Source organism: Melanotaenia boesemani, chromosome 15, assembly GCF_017639745.1.
Source record: "Melanotaenia boesemani isolate fMelBoe1 chromosome 15, fMelBoe1.pri, whole genome shotgun sequence".
Classification (NCBI taxonomy): Eukaryota; Metazoa; Chordata; class Actinopteri; order Atheriniformes; family Melanotaeniidae; genus Melanotaenia; species Melanotaenia boesemani.
In genome coordinates, this window is record NC_055696.1 from 13,638,104 (window position 1) to 13,661,879 (window position 23,776).

General features: G+C 38.8%; 2 protein-coding genes across 3 annotated transcripts; one reads left to right on the forward strand and one right to left on the reverse strand.

The window, feature by feature from the left end:
* Nucleotides 1-317: 317 nt before the first annotated feature.
* LOC121654943 (beta-crystallin A3-like) lies at nt 318-8,454 on the reverse strand. Of its 2 annotated transcripts, XM_042009321.1 has the most exons (6): nt 8,434-8,454; nt 8,119-8,139; nt 1,281-1,399; nt 1,025-1,166; nt 791-933; nt 318-655 (listed from the first exon to the last, which is right to left on the reverse strand). In XM_042009321.1, exons 1-6 carry the CDS (start codon nt 8,452-8,454, stop codon nt 508-510), a joined length of 594 nt encoding a protein of 197 aa, XP_041865255.1. In that variant the 3' UTR covers nt 318-507. The 2 variants fall into 2 exon arrangements, with proteins under 2 accessions (XP_041865255.1, XP_041865254.1); XM_042009320.1 differs by lacking the exons at nt 8,119-8,139; nt 8,434-8,454 and adding an exon at nt 1,544-1,582.
* Nucleotides 5,997-22,274, forward strand: unc119b (unc-119 homolog b (C. elegans)). The gene is made up of 5 exons (XM_042009319.1): nt 5,997-6,723; nt 18,334-18,447; nt 18,814-18,913; nt 19,045-19,217; nt 20,593-22,274. The coding sequence occupies exons 1-5, from the start codon at nt 6,453-6,455 to the stop codon at nt 20,703-20,705; spliced, it is 771 nt and encodes a 256-aa protein (XP_041865253.1). The 5' UTR covers nt 5,997-6,452; the 3' UTR covers nt 20,706-22,274.
* Nucleotides 22,275-23,776: the final 1,502 nt, after the last annotated feature.

The following is a 23,776-nucleotide window of genomic DNA, read 5'->3' on the forward strand; positions in this document are numbered from 1 at the left end:
TTAACACAGGCAGTCATGGATATCACAATAACAGCAGGACTGGTGGTTGTGTTGATGTAGAAGACAGTGATGATGATGATGATGATAATGCCATCAATGGTGGAGATGTAAAAGGAGCAAAAAGAAAAAAAAAAGGAGGTCTTTTCACTGTTTTGCAGCAAACCTCAGCAGACGAGGCCTTTCTTTTTCACTGATTCAACTTTTTCTCTCAATTCTGTCATTCCTATTTTCTGTCTTTCTCACATTTTTCCTTCTTAATAACGTTACCTTAAAAAAAAAAAAAAAAAAAAAAAAAGGGGGAAAAAAAAAAAGAAAAAGTTCAGTGAACCACTGACATCATTAAAGCACCCCAAGTCCGGTCCCAGATCTTGCTTTGGCCAACTGGAACAACAGAGCTCGGGAGATGGAGGTGGCGGGATTGGAGGAAGAGAAGGAGGGATGGAAGTGCAGGAGGAGAGAGAAGAGGAGGAGGAGGAGATAAGGAGGTGTGAAGGAAACGCTTTCCTCTCAGTGCTGGATCCTCCTGATGGACTGAATCTGGGGAGTCTGGGAGTGGGAGCCAAACTCACGGTAACACTTGTACTCTCCTCCACGACAGTCACACTCCATGATGTACTGGTGGCCACGGTAACCAGGGTACTGGTAGCACACAAAGCTGTAGAGATATGAACATAATCAAGTAAACATAGATAAAGTAGTGAAGTAAATGGCCAAAAGATTTCAGGTATCTTGTGCTTGCACATGTTTGTAAAGTTTCAGTTTGTATCAGACATCATAAAACTGAACTTACGCTCCACACTGAATATGCATGGATCCAACCTCATTGTTAAACCAGCCCATGGCCTGCAGAGAGGGGTAATCATCACACAGCTCAAACTGACGACCCGTCATATTCTCCATCTCAAAGATTGTCATGCGAGAGTCCTTGTGGTTCTGTTTAGTGGAGGGGAAAAGAGTGTTAAGCACAGGTTGAGATAACAGTTGAGGCATGTTAAGCTTTTATAGTATGTTATGTAGAACCCACAGCACAGCAGATGGGCCTGAAAGAGATCATTCTCTCAATGCGGTAGGAGTTGCTGCCACTGTAGGCCTCAAAGCGAGGATAGTCTCCCTTCTCAAGGACAAACTGCTGGCCGCAGAAGCTGGAGTGCTCGTAGCCAACCCAGCTGCAAGTCAGAAACCAGGAAATTAAAACATCAGAAAACTCTTTAAGTTTCCCTAAAATCTAAAAGAAAGTAGCTCCATTCTCCAAAGTGAGGAGAAGCTCTGTGGATACATACGCGCCGCACTCAACCTTCAGGGATCGAATGTTCTCCATCCCACACTCCATGATGTTCTGGCAGCAGGCAGTGAACTCCATACGTCTGCCCTGGAAGTACTCTTGATCATACACGGTGATCTGCAAAACACAAACGTAAAGAAATGAGTGCATCTGATTAGATGAGTTAAAAAAAATACATCAGAAGGTACACATGCTCAGTCACGTTGTGAAACGTCTTTGTGCTCCTCGTGCTTACAGTAAGAGATGTTGTGTGAAGCCTACCTTCCAAGGGCCCATGGGCATGGGGTTTGTCAGAGCCATGTTGTCTTTTTTCAGCAGTACCTGTGGAGAAAATACACTGAAATTCAGAATTGGTACAGAAAAACATGCATATTACCTTATTAGTCTTATATATCTTTGTTTTGTTAATGTTTCCATGGGTACCGGATTTTCTCAATGTGACTCAATTCAAAGACTCAAATATAAACATACAACCTCATTCTTGATGTTTGTTTTAACCACCTGTTTTATCATGACTCCATCATTTGCTATAAAGATAATAAACAAGCCCCTCTGGTTCCATTCCAATCAATCAAGACACCCCATTTCCTATTTCTGGTTGAAAAACTGCATTAAAGGCCCATACTAGTTAGTGTCAATTGATTGGGAAACTGTACTGCATTGTTAACTACTCGTTTGACCTACCCAAACTGGTGAGCTGTGTGTCGCAGGGTTCCACTGAACAGTCTGCAGAGACAGTGTGTATGAGGGTATATATACACCCACGAGTGTCAGAGGCCAGGGGGCAGGCATGCCTGGACTCATGTCAGCACTTTGCTTTGGACTCCATTGTTTTGTTGTGTGAGCCACAGAGGGGTTAACACACAGACACACGTTGATTCATGCAAACACAAAGAGGGCACATGGCTCTACTGTGTTACATACACATCTGTAGTACATCTATATTTTTAGGGAGAAAAAAAGGCCAGCTTTCCACACCAGGATGGGGACCTATGAATGAATAAATTTGTATGTTAAATCACTTTATGGAAGTAAAGCTGCAAGAACTGATTCCAGGATTCATATAGTGACGTCAAAAGCTTTACTTTTTTAGTGATTAGTGACACACACATTTTAAATGACATTCATGAATGAGAGTTTGAAACGTGTCAGGTGTTCGTGATGTTTGTATTTAAAAAAAACACTTTTTTGAAATATTCTCATGGCATGCTGTTAAACAACAGAAATAGATCATTAGAAAGTTAGTCAAAACTATGTGATGGATGCAAGTATGTATACTCATTATGATATATTTGATTCAGCTGTTTTCCTTGGAGATGGTAATCTCTTAAACACCCAGTGTGACACTGAATGATACTGATCCAGAGGATAAATGACATTAACTCTGTCTTTGGAACAGAAACTTGGTGACCATTCTGGTAATCTAAACAGGTAGTTTTATATTTGTTATGATTACGCAGCAATGGATGTTGGTTTAAATGGAAGAAATCCATCATGACATTTTGGTACAGAGACACAACTGAACTCTCCAAACTGTACAATATTTATTTATTTATTTATTTGTTTTTTTTTTTGGGGGGGGGGGGGGGGGGGTTGGGAATTGAAGAAGGACGTGTTGCTATTTTTGGAAAATGTGCACAATTGAATAATTAGCAGTAAAGGTTAGCAGGGGGCAGTGGAACTATGAAAGGTTTCATTGGCAGGTCTGGCAGCATTTGGCATCCATCAATGAGCTGTAATTGGCAGCCTTACTTATACTAGGACTTCACTGTTTATTATTACACAGGATGCATACAGGAGTAATAGTGGGGAAGGAAGGAGCTACTTAACTTGATTTATCTGTATTGTGTGGCCAATTTTTCTAATTAAGCAACTCAGATGTTTTTAATCACAAATCTGTGGCTTTAAAAAGTATTTTTCTTTATTTTTATAATTAATGTCAAAGGGATGTTCTTTTTAAGTATTTTCTTTTCTTTTTGGGACTAAAATATGGGACAACAGCAAGTGAAAGCAGTGAGAACGAAGCATTCACCCTCCTCTCCCCTCTTGCTGCACTGAACAATAAACATTTAGGAATGGCTTACTGAGGTCAGCACATTGCCCAGACTCTCTGTCTGTGTGTGTGTACATGTGTGTATCTTTATGTGCTCGGTCATTTGATTTCCTGATGGCTTCTCCCGCAGAACGAGGGGGCGAGAAACATGCAGGCTAGCAAATGAAATCAAAGTGAGAACTATTTTTTAACTCCGAATGGATTTATTCAGGTCTGAATGAGAGACGGAAAAGTGATATATGTATGTGTGTGTGTGTCTGTGTTTCTGCTGATGATGGCAACAGCAGCTCAGATGTGACAAAGGGACACGCAAACTCAGCAGGCTGATGTGTAGAGCCCACATTGACCATATAGCCGGCCCTCGCTGTGCACATACAGATATCACACACATCCACGATGGCAAAACCTCAGTTGTTTCTATATATGGGCTAATGGAGCGACCTGGAGTCAAACATCATGCACACACACTGAAAAGTCACTCAGAGAGAATGTAAAAAAACCACATAAAAGCCAAATATAAGTTCTTAAAAATGTATTTTTCAGCCACAATTTCGTGATTTTGAAACCTGAAAATTTTTGGTTAAAAGGAATTTAACTCCACTCAATTAAATGAGTCTGCAAGTGGAATTGATCAGCTTCTAATCTACAAAAGCTGCCCAAGACACTTCTTTTTAACTTAATTTAGCAGTATATACTCAGTCATGCCCACCTACCACAAAGGGGGGGAAAAAGCAGCATCATGATTATAAAACAAATTCCTTATCCTTTCTTCAGCTAAAAAGGAAAGGACGAAATATTAGAAACTGACTTTGCAGTAAATTTGGGCTGCCTGTAGGGAGCAACATTTCCATGTAAACCCTCTGTTTTCAGGTCCTTTTATTTATATGAATTCAGAGAATCATCACATTCTTCTCAAGAAGCCATGTGTTAAATACTTTCAATGACGGCTTATAGTGAACCTGAAACGTTTCTATGGAATAGCATTCTTGATTTTTTTTTTTCACTTGTCTTTTGGCTGCTGGTAGCTGCAGTTACAGTTGGTTTGGCAGCGTTGTCATCACACACAGTACAACCCAGAGCTGTGATGGATGGTCATGTGCAACTGAGATTTTCAGTGAGCCATCCAGAGATTTAACATGAATGAGAAAGAGACAGAAATAGGATTTACACTTTTAGAATAGTTTTAATTCTGCTCCCTCCTCTGTTTCTCCAACAGTATCATTATGATAAAGATTTATCTCTGCCCATCCAAAACAACAATTTATTATTAAAGTCTGCTTGAGTAAAAAGTTTTGAACACGTTAGAGTTTGAAAAATAATATTATAATTTTTTTTTTTTTTTTAATGAAAACAGACTTTCCCCTTGTGAAGCCATGCTGCTATAATAGATGCAGTACGTGGTTCAGCATTGTCTTGCTGAAATAAGCAAGGCCTTTCCTGAAAGACACGTTGTCTGGATGGGAGCAGATGTTGCTCTAAAACATTTACGTACTTTCAGAGCAGATGGTACCTTCACAGATATATAAGCTGCCCACACCATAGGCACTAATGCAAACCCATCAGAGATGCAGGTTATGGAACTTTGCAGTGATAACAAGCTGGGTGATAGACATGGCATCCTAAAAAGAATTTCAGATGTTGATTCATCTAACAACAGAACAGTTTTCCACTTTACCTCAGACCATATTAAATGAGCTTTGGCCCAGAAAAGCCGTTAACCTCTCTGGATTGTGGCTTCTTCCTGCATGATAGACAGATTCAGTAGTGGACTCTGTTCACAGAAGTGATTTCTGAAAATGTTCCTTAGCCTATGTAAACATTCATTTTTTTAAATCTTTGGTCCTGTCTTTTGCACACATTGCTATCTCCTGATTATTTGAATCTCTTTATGATATTATACACTGTAGATGGTGGGATCTTTAAAGTCTTCACAATTTTACATTGAAGAACATTTTTCTGAAATTGTTCCACAATTTTTAGATGCAATCTGTCGCAGATTAATGAATTTCTTTGCACCTGAGAGGCTCTGCTTATCTGAAATGCTACCCTGTCAAACTTACCTGTTTTCAATTAAATTTATTAGTTGTCAGTTTGTTTTTTATTTGTACCATTTTCCTTTTCAGCCTATTGCTGCCCATGTTCCAACTTTTTTGAGACGTGTTGATTCCATCAAATTCAAAATGAGCTAATAGTTCCCTTAAAATGATCTTTGTTTCAATCTCTGGTGTGTTCTTTATGCTTTACTGGGAATTTAAAAAATGGTATAATGAGATTTTAAAGCATTTCATTCTGTTTTTATTTATATTTTATACAGCCTTGCACCTTTTTTTGGAATTGGAGTTGTAAGTGTAAGTAAATAATCAAACCCACTTTAGGGCACGATGAGTAACTGAACGGTTTGATAAGTGTGAAAAGAGCATGATGCCAACCCAACTGAGCACCTGAGCAAGTTCCATCAGCATGAAAACATTTAAGTGCAGAGTCCAATAACAAAGAGCCTTGAGGCTGCGTGGAGGTTGAATGACTTAACAAAACACTACTTTGACGCAAACGTGTATTTTATGTATTTATTCTTTATTTTATTTGTGTTTTTTCTGACTTTTCAGCACAAAAACATCGGGCCCCTTTCAATGTTTGGGTACCAGGACACAATCGGCTGTATGTCATCTTTATTGCTGCGCGCGCGCGCCGGGTAGTTGTAGCGCAGACTGTGCGCAGAAACACCGGCTGAGCCTCGTCCCCCTCCTTAACGGCCACGACCATCTGCCGCCTCTTTTGCACGTTCAAACCCAGCAGATGATTTCTCTCAGACGTCTAGCTTCACTTGGCACAGCCGACAGAGCGTCTCGAAGAGCAGCTGTGCGGAAAACCAGCAGAGAAAAGAGACCGCTCTCTCCGCGCGCACAGCTCTCAACGTAACTTACGAGAGCCGGGGCCGTTTGCATGCAACCCGTCTGCAGAGACAGACTTTTGGATCAGAGAGACGAAGCGGATTTAAATTAAGCACCGGATAACACACAGCAACTCTGCATCCTTCGGTGAGGGAGGGAGGGAGGCAACTGTTTTGTGTCTTAGAAGCCCTGGGTTAGGAGAGGGGGGGAGGAGGAGGAGCAGAGAATGAGCTATTCTTGTACCAGCAGAGGCAACAGCCAGGACCCATCAAGCGTTAAGCAGCCTGCCGGTAGTAATCCAGCCAGAGACGCCGGAGGCAAAAACAGCGGCACGGACAGCACAGGTAACGGCAGCCCGAAGCAGACAACGGCGATGAAAGTGAAGAAGGGCTGCAACTCGTCTGAGGTGGGAGTCCCGGTGACCACGGAGGAAGACCTGCTCGCAAGCACGGTGATCACTCCGGAGGATGTTCTGGGCTTGGAGAAGATCACAGAGAGTAAGTTCCCCGCTGCTGGTTCGTGAGAAAGGAGGACAAAGGTGGCTAAAATATGACAGCTCCTGGATGAGTCATAGGCTACATCACGTCATTTCTGTGTCTTCTTATTTATGTAATCTATAGGCCCTGTCGAACCACATAACACATCATTGATTGAACCCTCTGTGCTCTGTTGGGGCAAATGTTTGCCAACCTGTCAGCAGATCTGCAACTCTCCCTGTTGACATCTTTCATGAGTTAGTTCTGTAATATGTGGAAGTGCCAGCCTGTCACTGTTGTGTGGCGGTTCAGCTTAAAACATGCAAGAAGGAGGAGAAGGTGAATCACTGTGCTGGGTTTAAAAGCACCATGTGTGCAATTTGAATAACCAGACTGAAAATCTGATGGAGCTGCCAAAGAGTTCCCAAAAGGTAGATGAGTGTTAATTGTTGCACGTGCATGACTCACGGCACCTCTTTTTTAAAGAAAAATCTAGCCTAACAATGATCATCTTCTTACTTCAGGATTATTTAATTTGTGCAGTGATAATCTTCTTTTGCATTACTTCACATGCAGAACTTCAGTGAGAATTGAAATACTTAAATAAAAATAATAAAAATAGCTGTTACAGAAGTAGAAAGACCACAATATAAAAATCCACTATTGTGCAGATAGACACTTTTTACTCCTAATGATGCATTCATTCATCAGGATCTTTCTTTTGGTTTTTTGAGCTGATGTATACTCTGCAGTCTAATAAAACACACCAGTGAAAAAGAAAACAAAGTTATGTGCAATGTTTGTAAAAACAAAAAATTTAATTAGTTTTTCCATTTTAAATAGTTTTTTTTAATTGAAGTTTCAAGAAACTAATTTTCCTTAAACACAAACATCCTAATATAGACAAGATGTTGATATTTTATATAATCATCAAATGGCTGGATTACAGTAAAGTCTTAAGTCACATATTTTGTATGTATACTTTGTCATATGAAAACATTTGCACATGAAATGTTTGTATTTTTAGATCTTACACAATTGACTTTTTTTTATAAGGTCACACTACAAAATCTCCAGCAAGCCACCAGGAAGCTCTTATGTACAAGAACACCTTCATCTAAGTTAGCTAACAGGTGGCAGATCATTTGACTATTTAAAGACCACTTACACAACACACTGACTACACATGATTGCTAACATGCAAACACACAGTAGGATTTGCTCCCACCTGTTTTAAAAAGTGTTCAGGCATTAAAAGTTACCAGAAGTTAATGTTTTGATTAATTTGTGATGGTGAACGTATTTCTGAACATAACTGTGAGATACCAGAAACAGTGCAGTGAGTGCTTGTCCTTTTACTTCTTGAGACGGTGGATACTACCACTCATATTTTCCTTCATCCTTTCTCTCTGTAGCCTTTTTTTTTCCCCTTTCTTTCTCTCGTATAACCCATGAGAATATGGGAAGCTAAAGTTATGATGACTCCTCAATGGTCCACTCCAACATAATCACAGCTTACTGAGCTTAGAGAACATCCTTTGTCCCAGCTTGCCTTCATTTACTGCCATCAGAAGGTCTGGCAGCTTGTGGAAACTGTCCAGCATTTAAAATAAGAGAGTAGTCTAAGCTGCATTTTGAAGTTGCGGAAGTCAGTTTATCAGTGTTGATCATAAACATCGTAATGGTTCCACCCCTTTTCAATGGACCTTTTATGGTCTTGGAAACTCTCACTTTCCTGTCTTGTGGTGTCATCGCTGCAGGAAAGAGGAGGCATGTGTGAATCACCACAGCAACGTAGATACACGCTTGAATCACTAAGGCAACATGAAGCATCTCCTCCTTGGTTACAGCCAGCAGAGCATGCGTCTCTGTTCTCCCACACACTTCCTGCTCATTCCTCTCCTCTTCACGTATGTTTAAGCGTGTTGTCATTCCATCCTTTGATGGACAGTAATGGACACACATGCTAACACACATTTAACACAGTTACTAGCGGTCAAACAAAGCTGGAAAGAACCTGAGCTCTCTCCTAAGAAACAACTGAAGCCCCTCTGTTGTTTTGTCTCTGTGTTTTTAGCTGCCTTAAATTCTCAAGTGGCTGCAGCGGATTCCCTCTCTAAGAGGCATGACACACAACCAAAGGCTCTCAGTGCAGCTTGATAACAACTCTGAGTCAAAGACTTTATTTATTTTTCACATGTTGGTTTGAACCTACTCTGAGCCTCTGAATCACAAATAACTATGTGTAGATAAATTCAGAGAAGTAGTATTGGTTGAAGCTACAACCACTACTACAAAGTTACTATCAATCATTTATCCATTGAGTAATTAAACCAAGCTGCCAGGATTGATTAAGATGTGCATATAGAGAGCAGGCTCTCTGCTCAGCTGTCTGACTTGATCTAAATGTTCTTAACTGAATCTTAAGCCTTAATCTGTTGCATCAGCGTTGAGCCTCAGAGCAGCACAGCAAGGTTCCCCTGTTATTGTGTTTCGTTTCTCAGGGGGATGCAACAAAGTTATTTTTGGAATGATTAGTTTAATAGTTATTTGTTTTGTTTTTAGTGATGAAACAGTGTTAAAGAAAATTGTGCAGGAAATAAAGCATAAATGTTGGTGGAAAATATTATAGAGCCAAGTCATACTCTTACTTTTAATAAAGAATTAGTGTTGGGGTTTTTTTCTCATCGATGTTTGTAGATTAAATAACCTTTTGGCAGGTTTAATTGACAATACTTGACGGATATCAGTATTTTAATGCAAGGCTGCATGCAAACACTTTTACAGTTGACTAATTTAGCTTATTAAATAAATTTGTGGTCATGACATCTCGTTAAATGGGCCATCATTTTGGCTGAGAGTGTAGAGTATACCCTGATTAATGTTTTTTGTTACTGTGACTGAATTTTCTTCCTCATTATAGTGACAGCATTCTTGCACAGCATATTGGCTCTGTGGAGAGTCTATTAGCCGCTTGCTATTAGCTGTTTCCAGCCACATTCAGGCATGCTTACAGTTTACACTGCCATACGAATGGTCATACAAACATCTGTTGCCACAAATTCCTACTGCAACTCATCCTCCTCTTTATTAGGAGGTATTTCCTGTTGTAGAACCAAGTAATGTTTACATTTGTGTTATTTAGAAGGAATCTTAACAGAATTTCTGTCTCCTCTGACATGTGTTTGGAAGCAGCCATCATTAAGCTTTATCAGCAAGCATAACATCTAACCAGAAAATATATTTCTACTGTAGAAGGCAGAACTTAGCAGCTTCCTTGTGATCTCTTTATGCACTTGTTTCTTCCTCTATTGACCATTGAATGAGTCATAGTTAAAATGTATCAACGTTCTTTTTTCTTTTCACAGCCGCATCTCTTATGTAACACTTAAAAGTCGGTCTGTATTACTTGATGACTGATTGAAAGTCATTTTTCCAAAAGACATTCTTCAAACAAAAAACTTTTTATAATGTTTATTTACTCTACATATTGGCAAATTGACTATTTATTTATTTCATACCCAAAGCAACCAAGGCAAGACAAGTGAGGACAGAGGGATGGAGAGGTTGACGAAAGTGATGTGGGTGATCCCAGCTTGTTTGGTCTGGTGGAGGGTGCCAATGAGGATAGCCTCCATATTACTGCCATTTAACTGGAGAGAGTTTTGGCTCATCCAGTAACAGATGTCTTTGAGGCAACTAGTAGCCCAGGAAAGAGTCAGATGAGTATCTGGGGAGGTTTGGAGGTATATTTGAGTATCATCAGCATATAAATGAAAACTGATGCCATGATTTCAGAGGATATTGCCGAGAGGGAGCATGTAGATTAAAAAGAGCAGTGGGCCTAGGACTGACCCCTGGTGTAGGTGCTTTGTGAATCTCGCTTTGCATCTTGCCACCTAGCTGAGCTGCTGTCTGTCAATCATTTCTGCCTGTGTATCCCAACCCACCCACTCTCCGCTCGCTGTTGTCAAAGAAGAAGTCTCTGGTTCGAGGGAGAGGGGTACTCGGGGTGGCAGGTTTTCCTTGTTCTCTAACTGAATGAGGACTGTCTAAAACTTTGTCACCGTCAAGGCTGCCATTGCATTTTTGGAAATCAAGCACCTTCCGAGTTACCACACGCATCTTCTCCAATTTGTCTTTTAGGGGTGGCGTGGCTCAGTGGGTAGAGTGGTCATCCTGTAACCTGAAAGTTGCCTGTTCGATCCTCGGCCTAGGTGTCCCTGAGCTAGACCCAGAACCCCAAATTACTCCTGATGGGTTGTGGTTAGCACCTTGCATGGCAGCTTCCACCATCAGTGTGTGAATGTGTGTGTGAATAGGTAAATGTGATGTATAGTGTAAAGTGCTACAGGCACAGAAATGCGCTATATAACTACAGACCATATATTGTATATATATATGTCATTGATTTAGGAGTCAGCATATCTAACAGACCACTTCCAACCAATCAGAAAAAAAGAAAATCTGCAGACACATCACATGTAAACAATGTTAACATCATGCTCTCTTTGTTAGAAGGACATGGGTCAGCATGCAATGATAAACACTACCCCTTCAGTCACAGCTTTAAATAATGTTTCTTGGGTGTTTTTAAGAATATTCACACATCCAAGACTTGACAGAAGCACATGAACAAGTACCACTACGAGAGGTGGGTTGTGGTCTGTGAGATCTACAGTATGAAAGCAAAACAACTGAGTGACGACTGGTTTGAATGAACTTGTTTTATGACATACAAAATCTTTTGAGTACACGGTTTAAATAATCAACTCAGTCCTGTTGGCTTGAACTGCTTTAAGAGCTCTGCAAGTTAAATGGGGTAGCAGGTGATGAAACAAGGCTAATGTAACTTGCTTTGACATAGATTGGTTATAGGGGACAAAAAAAGTAATGCAGAGGCACTTTTTAGAGGAATTATTTAAATACAAAATATGTTCATCAAGCATAAACTCTCTTCAGTGTTTTAAGTTGAATGTAACTACCTCTGATGACCGAAGCCCTGGAAGTAGCAGCAATATTTCCAGTCTTAAGGTGAAATTCCATAAAACTAAACAGCAGGGTGTCCTCCTTCAATCATCATCCCAGCTTCTTTTTCTCTGTGTCTCATTTTAAAACCATAACATATTTTAATGACAGCACTGAATGAAAATGCCACTCCCAAGTCATACTTAGTTTTGCTGATCCATTAGGTTGACACATTCAGCAAACTTGCTAAACGCTAACATTGGCTAACGTATGAAATGCTAAAACAATGCTCACTGATATACTGTCACTCTTTTGGCTAATTCTCTATAACAGATATTCAACGCTTTTTAAAGCAGGAGGGTGTGTCTGTTCTCAGACACACAATGCTGACTGATTACAAAGTAGTGTTGACATGGCATTTAGAGCATCTTGTGACGGCATATCTAACCATTTTTTAGAAAATATTCAAGATATTCATCACTGTGCTCCAGTTCTATCCAGCACTCTCCTCACTGCGTACCTGCATGTCTTCATCTCCCTCCCCCTCTGCCCCCACTCTCCAGTGATTAGTTGGATTTGCCTTCATGTACAAGAAACTAAACCGGATTAGTCCACGTGAGCTGCATAAGTGCCTTCCTTCTCACAACTAAGTGGATGGATCATCTTTGTCATGACATATTTTCTTTTAATTCAGTTTTGTTATAATTTCCTTAACATGTTCTCAGATAATGTAAAATTTTAATTCTTAGTTGCAGATGCAGAAACATTGTGTTGTCGTGTTTCTGTGGTCTCCTTTTTTTCATAAAAAAAAGACCACAAGAGAAGAAATGAAACTGCAAAAGAGTTTCTGATATTTTGCATATCACCTGAAAAAGAGCTGCAATGACTGACCATGTAGTTAGTTTACTTTCTTTAAGTTGAGCATAACAACACAACAACACAGCTTTGGTAGGTAGTTAGGTCAGTAACTGAATGCATCACTCTTCATAGTGCTGCAGTTCAGCAGCACACAGTCTGCTGCAGGTTCAGTGCTGCATTTAGGTCAGAAATGTTTGCATACACAGCTTCAAAGTTTTTTGTTTTGTTTTGTAATGATGAATATTTAGTTCACAATTTATTACAAAAATTTGAGGTTAATCATTTTTAGTTTACATTACATTTTGCATTTGGTTATTTAGCCAACTCGCAAGTTCTATGACATTCAAGCTTCAATCCAATAACTGGCCTTCGCCTCCAGTTTACTTGGAACTAGTACAGAAGTGTAAGTGTGTGCGGGATATGTGTGCTTTGCGTTAGAGGTGTTAAGAGATTCCTGTAGGTAGAAATGGACGCTCTGCTCTCATAGCACCTGATCACTTGTTCCACCACCAAGAAAGCACACATGAGAAAAAGTGTGGATTGTGGGAGGCAATTTGTACCAATTTATAGAGAACGGTTCTGTTAAATTATTTGTTTTATTTCTGTCATTTTATAGACCCATATATCCCCTGTTATGTGATGTAAGTTAGAGCTGTAATGAGTAGTCCAGAAAGTGCTTTCTTAAAGAAACCACGAAAGTAAATACTTCGGCCTTCTGACTTTACATGACTTTCATACTATATGCCTGGTGTTTCTTAAAATATAATTGTCTGCCATTTTCAGGGAGCTAAAGAAATGTTAGTAATGGTGGACGTTTTTAATGTGGATGGACCCACCAATGTGCAGCTGAAGTGGGACACACTGAACTAGATCCCATTAACAGTGTCAGCTGTTTTGCCATCTTGCATGTTGTGTTTATAAGCCTTTAACATGGTTTCATGTGCCAGCGGTCTTAAACCCTGATGCTCGAACATCTCTGATTTGTCCTGAGATGTTCTAGCAGAAACTGGTTAAGCTACTAAAACAAGCTCAGATTAAGTTATGTGCATTGAACCGAGGATCAGTCTGACTCCAGACTTGGGATTTCAAGCAATCTGTAGTGAAATGGCAACATTTCAGCAGAAAAAGCAATTTTAATTAAACATGTGACCTGTATACAGCATCACTGTCTCTCATTGTATGTTGTTCTTTCAGTTTATTTGTTTAAACTGGGTAGCAGCTTAATTTTTGTGACAACAGTTTTGGCCAGTTCAGTCTAATATCACTGTAAGTTCATAGTGCAAGAAATATAACAGTTTACACTGTTGTCAGACATTTTACAAAGGTAAAAAATAATCGGCCCTATTCCTTCATGCCACCATTGCTCCTTCAGAACCAACCAAGCCTCACTAGCAGCTGTGTCAAAGGTGCATATATAACATGTACTTATTTTCCATGGTTGTAAGTTGGTTGTAAGTTGTAAGATTGCAGTGTGTCGGTAGGCTGTTGTCTTTTTGTAAGGCAGAGTTCTCATGACATGACAGGAATTGAAACCTATGAATAGTAAAATGCAGATCTAACTGAGTACTTTTTATACCTAACCCTGCCTATTTGCAGCTCAGAGGGAAGTAGATAAGGGCAGCTACTGTGGAATATATTGCATATGGCAAGTTCCAAGTTAATGATGCTATTACACTCTCTGGCATGAGATGAGGTTGGCAGCACAGGTAGCCTATCTTACATCGGCAGAATGCTTTGAGGTTACAACACAGTCTCATAGTGTGTGAAATTGTTACTAACATTTATCTATTGACTCATATGATGGGAAATGAACACCTCCCTTTTATGGCTTACTTGGTTTCCCTGCTCATTTGCAAAAAGCACAAACTGTACACAAGTTAGACTCAACCACAAGGGCTAGCATTTCATGAGAACTTCATTAGTTTCTTAATGGTTGAATTGAAATGTCGAGTCACTGCAGAATAATATTTTTAAAAAGCTGCTGATGCTGAAGTTTGAAGAAGTGGTTTGCAGACAAACTTCCTGTTTCCATCACCAGAGTGAACGCTTAACTGCTCAGCTTGTGTTCCATAATTAAGCTTCGACTCCACTGAACCGACAACTCACTGCATGTTTTGGCCTCACATTAGTCCAACACGAACACACACTGAACACTCGCTGTTTGTGGTTGTTTAGTCACAGAAGGAGAGCTGACAGTGATAAACTGGAGTCTGCTGGTCCCTTTAGTGGTTTCTAGTCACAAGTTGTTCTTGGGCTGATGTGTAAGTGTGAGGAGGAAATCTTATGTAGTAGACTGCTTGCAATTTACTCCAGACATTTAAACGCGAAGTGAAAGCACACACAACAAAGCTATTGTCTCTACTTCAGCTTTCTTGTCCATATGGAATTTAATTTAGAGGTTCAAAAATTACATTTACAACTAGGCTAGCTAAAAGATGAGGGGAGGCATGTGCAGCCCACACACATGATGGTGACGTGGCATTAATGGTGCTGTTACTTGCAGGCAGATATTGTGTTATTAGTTCAAATTACCTCTCAGCTGAGAGTGTTTATGTTTTTGTGTTAGTTTCTCATTTGCCAGCTCTGTGTGGCTACGCAGGTGTTACACATGGAGTACCACATGCAGAGGTGTTGTGTTTAGAAGAGCCAAGGTCAGCATTCAGACATCACAGAGTCACAATGAATCAGATCAGCTTCGTCAGGAACATTCACCTCATGTAGTAACTGGAGCTGACAACTTGACTAGGTTATGGTTTGTCTTGAGGCACGATGCATCCATAAACATAATAAATAATAAGCAGGGGATGTTGTGAATAATCATCTAAGACTGAAAGCTCAGGATCTAGCTTAGTAACCTCTTCATCCTTATTGTAACTGACCAGCACATTCTCTCAGTTACTTTTTAAATATACATTTCATTACACTTCATCCTTATTTAATCCAAACACAACAGCAGTTTCTTTCATTCAGAATTCAAAATTTGCCTTCATGCATTTCATGATGTGCGTTTCTGCAGTTTTTTAAGCCATTTGCAAATTTCTAACAGGGTGTGTCTGCCTTTTGACAAGAGAAATTGTTTATCAGGAGCATTTTTTGCTGATAGGACAAACAAAAACACAGCTGTTAGAAGACTAAAAATGAATAAACATGTAACAGCTGCACAATAAGCTAAAAATGTATAAATCTGCTGAGGAGAGCTGCAGATTGAGGTGATAATTCTCTGCAGCTTATTCACTGCAAGCAACCACTTCTACATTTTCATTTGATAGATGATTAATGTCAGATAAACAGGTACATCTCAAAAAATATCATGAAAAAGATCAAAATTTTTGTCACTCATTTCAGAAAGTGAAACCTATATATTATATAGAATCATGACACAGAGTGAAATGTTTGAAGCCTTTGTTATTTCTTTTGACGCTTATTGGCTTACAGATCATGAAAACCCAAAAGTGTCTCAGAAAATTAGAATATTACATGAGATCAATAAAAAAAGGATATTTTAAACAGAAATGTCAGGCTTCTGAAAATATGTTAAGTTCCTGGTTGGGTTATTGTATGAATTACTGCATCAATGAAGCGTTGGTTGAAGGTAGTCAACCTGTGGCACTGCTCAGCTGTAATGGGAACCCAGGTTGCTTTGCTAGCGGCCTTCAGGTCATCTTCATTGTTGGGTCTGGTGTCTCTCATCTTCCTCTTCACAATGCTCCATGCTTCTCTGTGGGGTTCAGGATAGGCGAGTGTGCTGGCTAATCAATCACAGTAACACCATCGTCACTGAACCAGCTTTTGGTACCTTTGGCAACGTGGGCAGGTGCCAAGTCCTGCTAGAAAATTAAATCAGGATCTCCATAAAGCTTGTCAGCAGAAAGATACATGAAGTTCTCTAAAATTTCCTGGTAGATGGTGGCGTTGACTGTGGACTTTATAAAACACTGTGAATGGATTATGTGCCTCTCCACTCATCCTCCAGACTCTGGGGCCTTGATTTCCAAATTAAATGAAAAATTTACTTTGATCTGAAAAGAGGGCTATGGACCACTGAGTAACACTCCAGTTCTTTTGTAAGACGCTTCTCCTGTGTCTGGTTGAGGAGTGACCTGAGGAATGGGACATTTGTAGCCCATGTCCAGGAATTGAGCGTAATGCGCTGACTCCAGCCTCAGTCCACTCCTTGTGAAGCTCCCAAAATTCTTGAATGGATTTTGTCTGACAATCACCTCAAGGCTGCTGCCACAGTTTTTCCTTCCACTCAAACATCGCTCTATAAACAACCAACTTCTTTAGCTATGAACTTATGTGACTTACCCTCCTCGTGGAGTGAGTCCATGACTTTCTTCTGAACATCTGTGAACTCGGGAGTCTTCCTCATGATTGTGTAGTTTACTGGCCCAGACTGAGAGACCATTTAAAGCTTCAGGAAACCTCTGCAGGTTTTGAGGTAATTAGCTGATTAGGGTGTAACACCATAACTTTCCAATATTAAAATTTTTCACAATATTCTAATTTTCTGACACACTGAATTTAGGGTTCTCATTTTTTTAGATGTACCTGTAAGCCGTTGTGTATCTGTAGTTTCTAGCATTACACTGTTGTGGTGACTGGCACAAGTATCACACACCCTGCTGAAACATCTATAATGATTTTGTCTGCTGTCATGACAGTGTTGAAACAGTAATTACAAGCAGTCAAATGAGTTGACGTCAGGGCTGGACATGTAATTTGCGAAGCAGAGATATTGGGTATGAGTTTAGAACAGCTGGTGAGTTGACTGGCCGGTCAGAGCTGCCATCATTACCGATTAAATCATCCCTTACACACAATTTCCACCACTGTTTATTTGAGCAGGCAGATGTGGTTCTCTTACCATCGGGTGACAAAGCGGACACAATGTTGGTCCATCAAGAGAAGCTGTAAAACACACAGAGACAGCTGCAGATCTGTTGCAATCAAGTGAGAAGGACAGCCAGACACTGGGCTAATCACCGGACTTGACATATTATCACACACACAATCTCTCATAGACTGACTTGTTTCCTTTGTGGCCGCTCAGACCTACAATAATCCTCCCTCCAATCCCTGTTTTTTCTTTTCTTTTTTAAATGAAAATATATCTTATCCACCATCACTGTCATCTGTGTTTTGTGGCCTGTGGTCTGGGAGCAGCAGCAGCTTTGATACAAAGATAGTTTCACATAACAGTGTATCGGATCAGGCAGGAAGCGTCTGCTCTGTTGGGGAACTCTAATAAGGACTGACACTGCCTGGTAAGGGCACGAAGGATTAGGGGAATAAAAATAACTCACTTCTCTTTCTTACTGGCTGCTTGCGAATTTGTGCTTTTGTTGTATCTGTGAGACAATGTCTCTTCACCCACAGTTTATGTAAAAAAGAATTATTAAAACACTCAGCTGAAAATGACGCCTTGAATGAATGATGAACGAAATGTTATTCTCTATTTTTCTTTGAATTTGAAGTTGTTGGAGTGAAAATTAAATTAAAAATGGCTTACTTTAACTGAATAAACTGAATAAAGTAAGTGAGGTTGTCTCCTGATGGAGTTTGGTAAAAATCTGATTAAAGAAAAGCACAAAAACGTTCGCTGTTTCAATTTTACTTCTCACTTTTTATGACTTTCTGCTATGAAAACATTGCATCTAACAATACAAAACATAGCCAAAAACCTTTTTCAGTTATTTCACTGATTAATCAAAGAATTATGACTGTTTGCATTTTTATTCACCCCCTACATCATTTACATATTGTGTGTCTAACCTGGACCTCTCCATATCGCCACTCTTTCAGATTATCTGTGCAGCCCAGACCAGAACATTTACAACATTGACTTCACCAGGTTCAAGATCAGAGACATGGAGACGGGCACAGTGCTGTTTGAAATCACAAAGCCCCCATCTACAGGTGAGTTCTGGGATTGTTTCATTTCACAGAATTTTTCCATGAGGCAGTTGCAATGAAACCATGATGACAGAGCTTTATAATAATAATAATAATAATAATAATAATAATATATATATATATATATATATATAATAACATTAAGGATCATTATTCTTTATGGTTAGGATTTAAATAATTTCCCATCCAGTTTATAAAGTTTAGTAAACATGAACTGGGATATAGGCATATGTTTTGTGCTGCTTTCCCAGATTTTCAGAAACATTATTACTACCAGCCTGCCTCTGGTGAGCCAGGGACAAATGTCCATGTCTAAAAATCACCTAATTTCTGATCCTTATGTACTATGCAAACTGACTTTCACCTCAGATAAAGCAGGAGAGAAGAGGGACATTGATCCAAATGCTGGCCGATTTGTCCGTTACCAGTTCACCCCCGCTTTCCTTCAACTACGGCAAGTCGGAGCCACGTAAGTGAAAATGTGTATGCATATCCAGCTATATTTCCAAGGATGTAGCTGGCGGCAGCATAGCTAATAAATTTGTTTTGCAAATATCGTTCTCACCAGATCTCTCTTTCTCTCTGTCCTCATCCATCTAGTGTTGAGTTCACAGTTGGCGATAAGCCGATAGAAAACTTCCGGATGATTGAGAGACATTATTTCAGAGAGAAGTTGCTCAAGAGTTTTGACTTTGAGTTTGGCTTCTGCATGCCCAGCAGCAAGAACACCTGTGAACACATCTATGAATTCCCACCTCTGTCAGAGGACATAAGTAAGTCTGTATACACACACACACACACACACACACACAGGCCCTGTTGTACAGAATGAATAAACTGATTATAGTTTATTCATTCTGTACAGTTTGATTACCTCTTGAGAATGACATTAATAGGAGTCAAATTTCTATCCAAAATTTATTCAACATTTAAGTCAAAGCTGTTATCAACCTCAAGGGGGCAGTAGAGGAAAAGTGAGGGAATCCCTGCAGTAAGGCCAAATTAATTAGGCTTCATCTTTTAGGCTGAAACTTGCATTTTATCTTTAATGGGGGGATGAACTGGACTGATGGGCTGCTAATAGGTCTAATAAACAGCGAATCCACAATATTTGACACTTAGTTTCCTTATCTTAACTTTTTGGATATCACTCTAAAAATTACTGATAAAATGTTTGAGAGGCCCAGATACTTACTAATAACAACAGAGGGCAATCATGTTAAAATCAATTAGGTTCTATATTGAATTAATACATAATTTGAATTAATTTGTATCTTTATTTTGAAGGTCAAACTTGTCTTTGGGTTGTATCACCTCTCCTTTCAACAACACTCCTTTAGGAAGTGCAAAGATCAGCAGCTGAGTCAACAGTTTTGGGAATTTCTGTGTTTATTTTTGTTACCTCTGCAAAGGATGTTTGGTTCATTTGATCTCATTTGTAATTTCTTAGAAAAACTCTAATGGAGGTTGAGCTAACTTAGATGAGATTAAGTGTTAAAATGAAGTTGCAGTGTTCCTGGATCTTGTTGGCATTTTTTGTTTTTAGTTGTATGATGGGGTATTATCATTTATTATGTAGGTGCAGCTTACTAACATTGGTTTTCAGACGTTTTCTTGAAGCCTTGCAATCATTTTTATGACAGAATCTTATCTGGTTTAACTATATATATTGCTGATGATAAAATCTGGAAAAAAAGTGATAAATGGGCCGCATTATATGAAGCTCTGTTTGTAGTCTTGCTGACCAGTTAAAATATTTTTCACTCCAAGCAACATAGCAGTCATTAGTCATAAGAATTGTTTAACCACTGATCTAAAATTTGGTTGACTGCTCTATCTTTTGAGCTCCTGCTCAAAATGATTTTAATAAATTGATTTTAGCTTATAAATTATTTTTAATAAAAACATAGCTTTTATTTATTTGGAAATTTATTTGCAACATACACATAATTTTCTTGGTGGTTGAGATATTTAATTCTGATCCTTAGTCATGTCACTTGCACATATATGAAACAGGTAATTTTTTACTCTTTTTTATCTCTCAAATGATCTTGTTAGTAGCTCAGACTAATGTTTGGACCCCCCGGGTGACCGACAGGTTGGAAGCTGGTGCTTTAACAGCAGTGTTGTTTTTCTGTCTTCTCACAGTCAGAGAGATGGTCCTGCACCCTTACGAGACACAATCCGACAGCTTCTACTTTGTGGACAATAAGCTGGTGATGCACAATAAGGCAGACTACTCATACAATGGCGGGACGTAGAGATGACACACCAACACGAGACGCAGGCGGATTTATGGACCCAACCTGATGGACAATCAGAGAACACTGGTGGGGTTAACATCCTGTCCATCCAGCAGTGTGTCTCTCTTACTTTTTCTCTATGTCAATTTTCCTCCTGAGAAAATGCAAGAACAGATGTGTCAGTTCCAGTTGATGTGTGTGTGTCTGTGTGTGTAAGTGGATGGGTGTTTTTCAAAACCTACAAAGAAGCTGCAAACACACACACATGGATGCATACAGTGGCATTGCTCTAACAAAGGAAGTCCGCAACATAATATACCAGCAGGTGAGCAACTTTTTAGTATTAGATGGTTTTTATCTCTTAATGTGATATTAAAAAAAATCACATACTGACATAAACTATTTTTTTCATTGATGTCGAGGTTATAAACATATCTTACAAAAAAAAAAACGTTTTTAGGACTTCAGATAGAGTTCCGAGGAATGAATCCTCTGATTCAGCGAGTGTGTGTTTGATGTGTGTTTGTGTTTCTTGTCTTTTTGTATGATTGTGTGTCTGCGTGTGTTTAAGTAGCAGTTTGAAGCATGATTACTGGTCTGGTAAAAAAAAATAAATAAAAAAAAAATAGTAAAAGGTAAGTAGTTCTGAATTTATCTCTGATTTTCTTCTTAACTCCTTTGCCCCTGGTGTGTTTGTTGAGTCATGTGACCTGTAATAACAGTAGAACATACTGTATGAACTTCATTGTATTCCCTCAAAGCACAAAATCTTTACAGCAACAAGGAAACTTGTAACGACGTGTAACTTTGTGTCTGAGTTAAAGTTGGCTCTTGGAAAACGTCTAAACAGTTATGTAGGAAAACTTAGATTCGTTAACTGTTTCTTGTGTCGCAAAGCAGAAGAAGGTTGGGGAATGTAGCACAACAAATCACCCTTAAAACTCTGTTTCTTCTAATATTTGTTTCTATGAACATCCTTTGTCATGTTGGATTTGCAGTGCTGTCTCTCTGTCACTGATTTCTGCCTCTCGAATATTAATGTGTTTTGACACATTTCATTAATTTGGAGCTGATTGCGTTCATCTGCTGACATTTGACTTTTTTTTCTCAACTGAACTGTCTCAAGATGCCTCTAAATTGTAATATGTACCCTTTCAGAGATACAGCCTGACTCTAGTATCTAAAAAAAACTTCTTTTTTTTTTAATTAGTCATCTCTTTATGTACTCTGATTTGATGTGCTGGAAATTATGTTAAGTTTGTGACTTTGAAGACATTATATTACATTTAAATGATTTAAATGTAAATAATTTTTAGGCTAGTTGAGCCCAGGCTGTGAAGAGCAGCATCCAGCAGGAAAGAAGTAATGTGAATGTTCTTATTGTATGTTCAGATCAATGTAAAAATATGGTTTAGACTTTAATTCCTTCTCATGTGATTCAGATTTCCATGGCTTTGTTGTTTAGGCCTAAACAAGTTGCACAGGAATGAAACAAATGTGGTTAAAAATGTGAAATGAACAGGAGGGAGTTCAGATCATAAATGATCAGAGATTAAACTGATTGACTTGAATGTTTTATCAAAAAAAGAAAAAAGTAGAATACATATAAAGAAAAGATTTATAAATGGATGATTGTGAATCTTACAGATTATTTTGAACTTAATGTAAAGTTTTTAAATGTTTGTGTGACTGAAAAAACAAAAATAAAGATTTATTGGACTTTTTGAACTGTGCTAGTATCTTGTCTGTAACTGGGTACAAAGTGAATGAAGAAGAGACTGTTTGCATTGTAATGCTTTATTATCAGGACACTCATGGTTCTTACATCACATGCAGTGATAAAGAAACACATAACTGTTCTGGGATCTTCTGCCTCTGTCCTTTGTATTTTCCCTTTATTACATTATTTTGTATTGAACATGATAGAAGCCGACCTTTGCTGCAGACACATGCTGATGGCAGCCTCTTATCTCACAGTTATCGTTCAAATGTACTCATGTACGCAGTATTAGCAGCACCTTCCCACTAGTGATTTATACTTTTTACCTTCCTCAATGCTGAAAGGCATGTCTTTAATATTGCACCAGTAATTGGAGTAGAGTGTGTTAAAGAATTTCAGAAATGTGCTTATTTGCTTTCATTTTGTCAACAAAAATGAAGGAAACTAGCAAACAAGCCTTGCAGACAACTACTGCATTGCACAGTCTGAAAGTTAGTGGTTGTATGTTGGATTTTGCACCATTAACGGTATATTAATTAAAGGTATAAATGAAGGCAGTACATAAAATGGGAAGATGTGAACATACACTTACAAAGCACAAGAGGGATGCTTGACTGAACACATTGGCTACAATCACATTTAATAGCACCAGTTATCTGACTCACTAGACCGCTTATAAGGCTGTTGTTTTTTTTTGGCTCTAAACTAAGCTACAAGCTGAAAACAGCAGATTTACAGGAAGTCTGGCTTGTGCAATATGACAGATAAGCCTGTTATTATCTGAATGGCTATAAAGATCTACGAAGGATTATTCTTGCAGGTTTGCTTGAATGTTTCGTCGACTGTACCAGAATCACTGTGACTGCATTTGGACTGTTTGACTGTCTAGACACCGCTTTGCGAGGGTAGTTCTGACTATGCAAGACAAATTTAAGAGAAACAAAAGTACATAAATAATTACCTAAAGTCTGCTGCTTTGGTACTTACAAATTAAATGATAAGAAATATAAAATTGCTCTGTACTTGTGGTAAAAACACTGATAAAAAATAAAATATGCAACTAAAAACAAAGATTTACAGTCCAAAATAAGGACCAGAGAAATAAGTTACATTAACTGATATAATTCATTTAAAGAATTGTTTCATTTACATTTTGGCTGTAAACACAGCATCACTCATAATTGTGCATTATTTGAAGTAATCACTCAAATAAATGTGCGTCATTTGTAAGTAATTGATAAGATTACAACATATTCAGGAAATAAAAGCTACAAGGAAATGACCTCCATCATTTCTCTTTTTGGTCAATCGCTATATATGAGGAATGACTAAACACTAACAAGTTTAATAATAAAACTAACAGCTCTAC

What these genes read in the sequence shown, in the direction of transcription:
- unc119b (XM_042009319.1), top strand. Translation starts at nt 6,453, where the DNA reads ATGAGCTATTCTTGTACCAGCAGAGGCAACAGCCAGGACCCATCAAGC. An exon ending in CTTGGAGAAGATCACAGAGA is followed by an intron (nt 6,724 to 18,333) that starts GTAAGTTCCCCG and finishes CCACTCTTTCAG; the next exon opens with ATTATCTGTGCAGCCCAGAC. An exon ending in CACAAAGCCCCCATCTACAG is followed by an intron (nt 18,448 to 18,813) that starts GTGAGTTCTGGG and finishes CTTTCACCTCAG; the next exon opens with ATAAAGCAGGAGAGAAGAGG.
- LOC121654943 (XM_042009321.1), bottom strand. Translation starts at nt 8,454, where the DNA reads ATGACACCACAAGACAGGAAA. An exon ending in CTGAAGGTTGAGTGCGGCGC is followed by an intron (nt 1,167 to 1,280) that starts GTATGTATCCAC and finishes TCTGACTTGCAG; the next exon opens with CTGGGTTGGCTACGAGCACT. An exon ending in ATGCATATTCAGTGTGGAGC is followed by an intron (nt 656 to 790) that starts GTAAGTTCAGTT and finishes ATATCTCTACAG; the next exon opens with CTTTGTGTGCTACCAGTACC.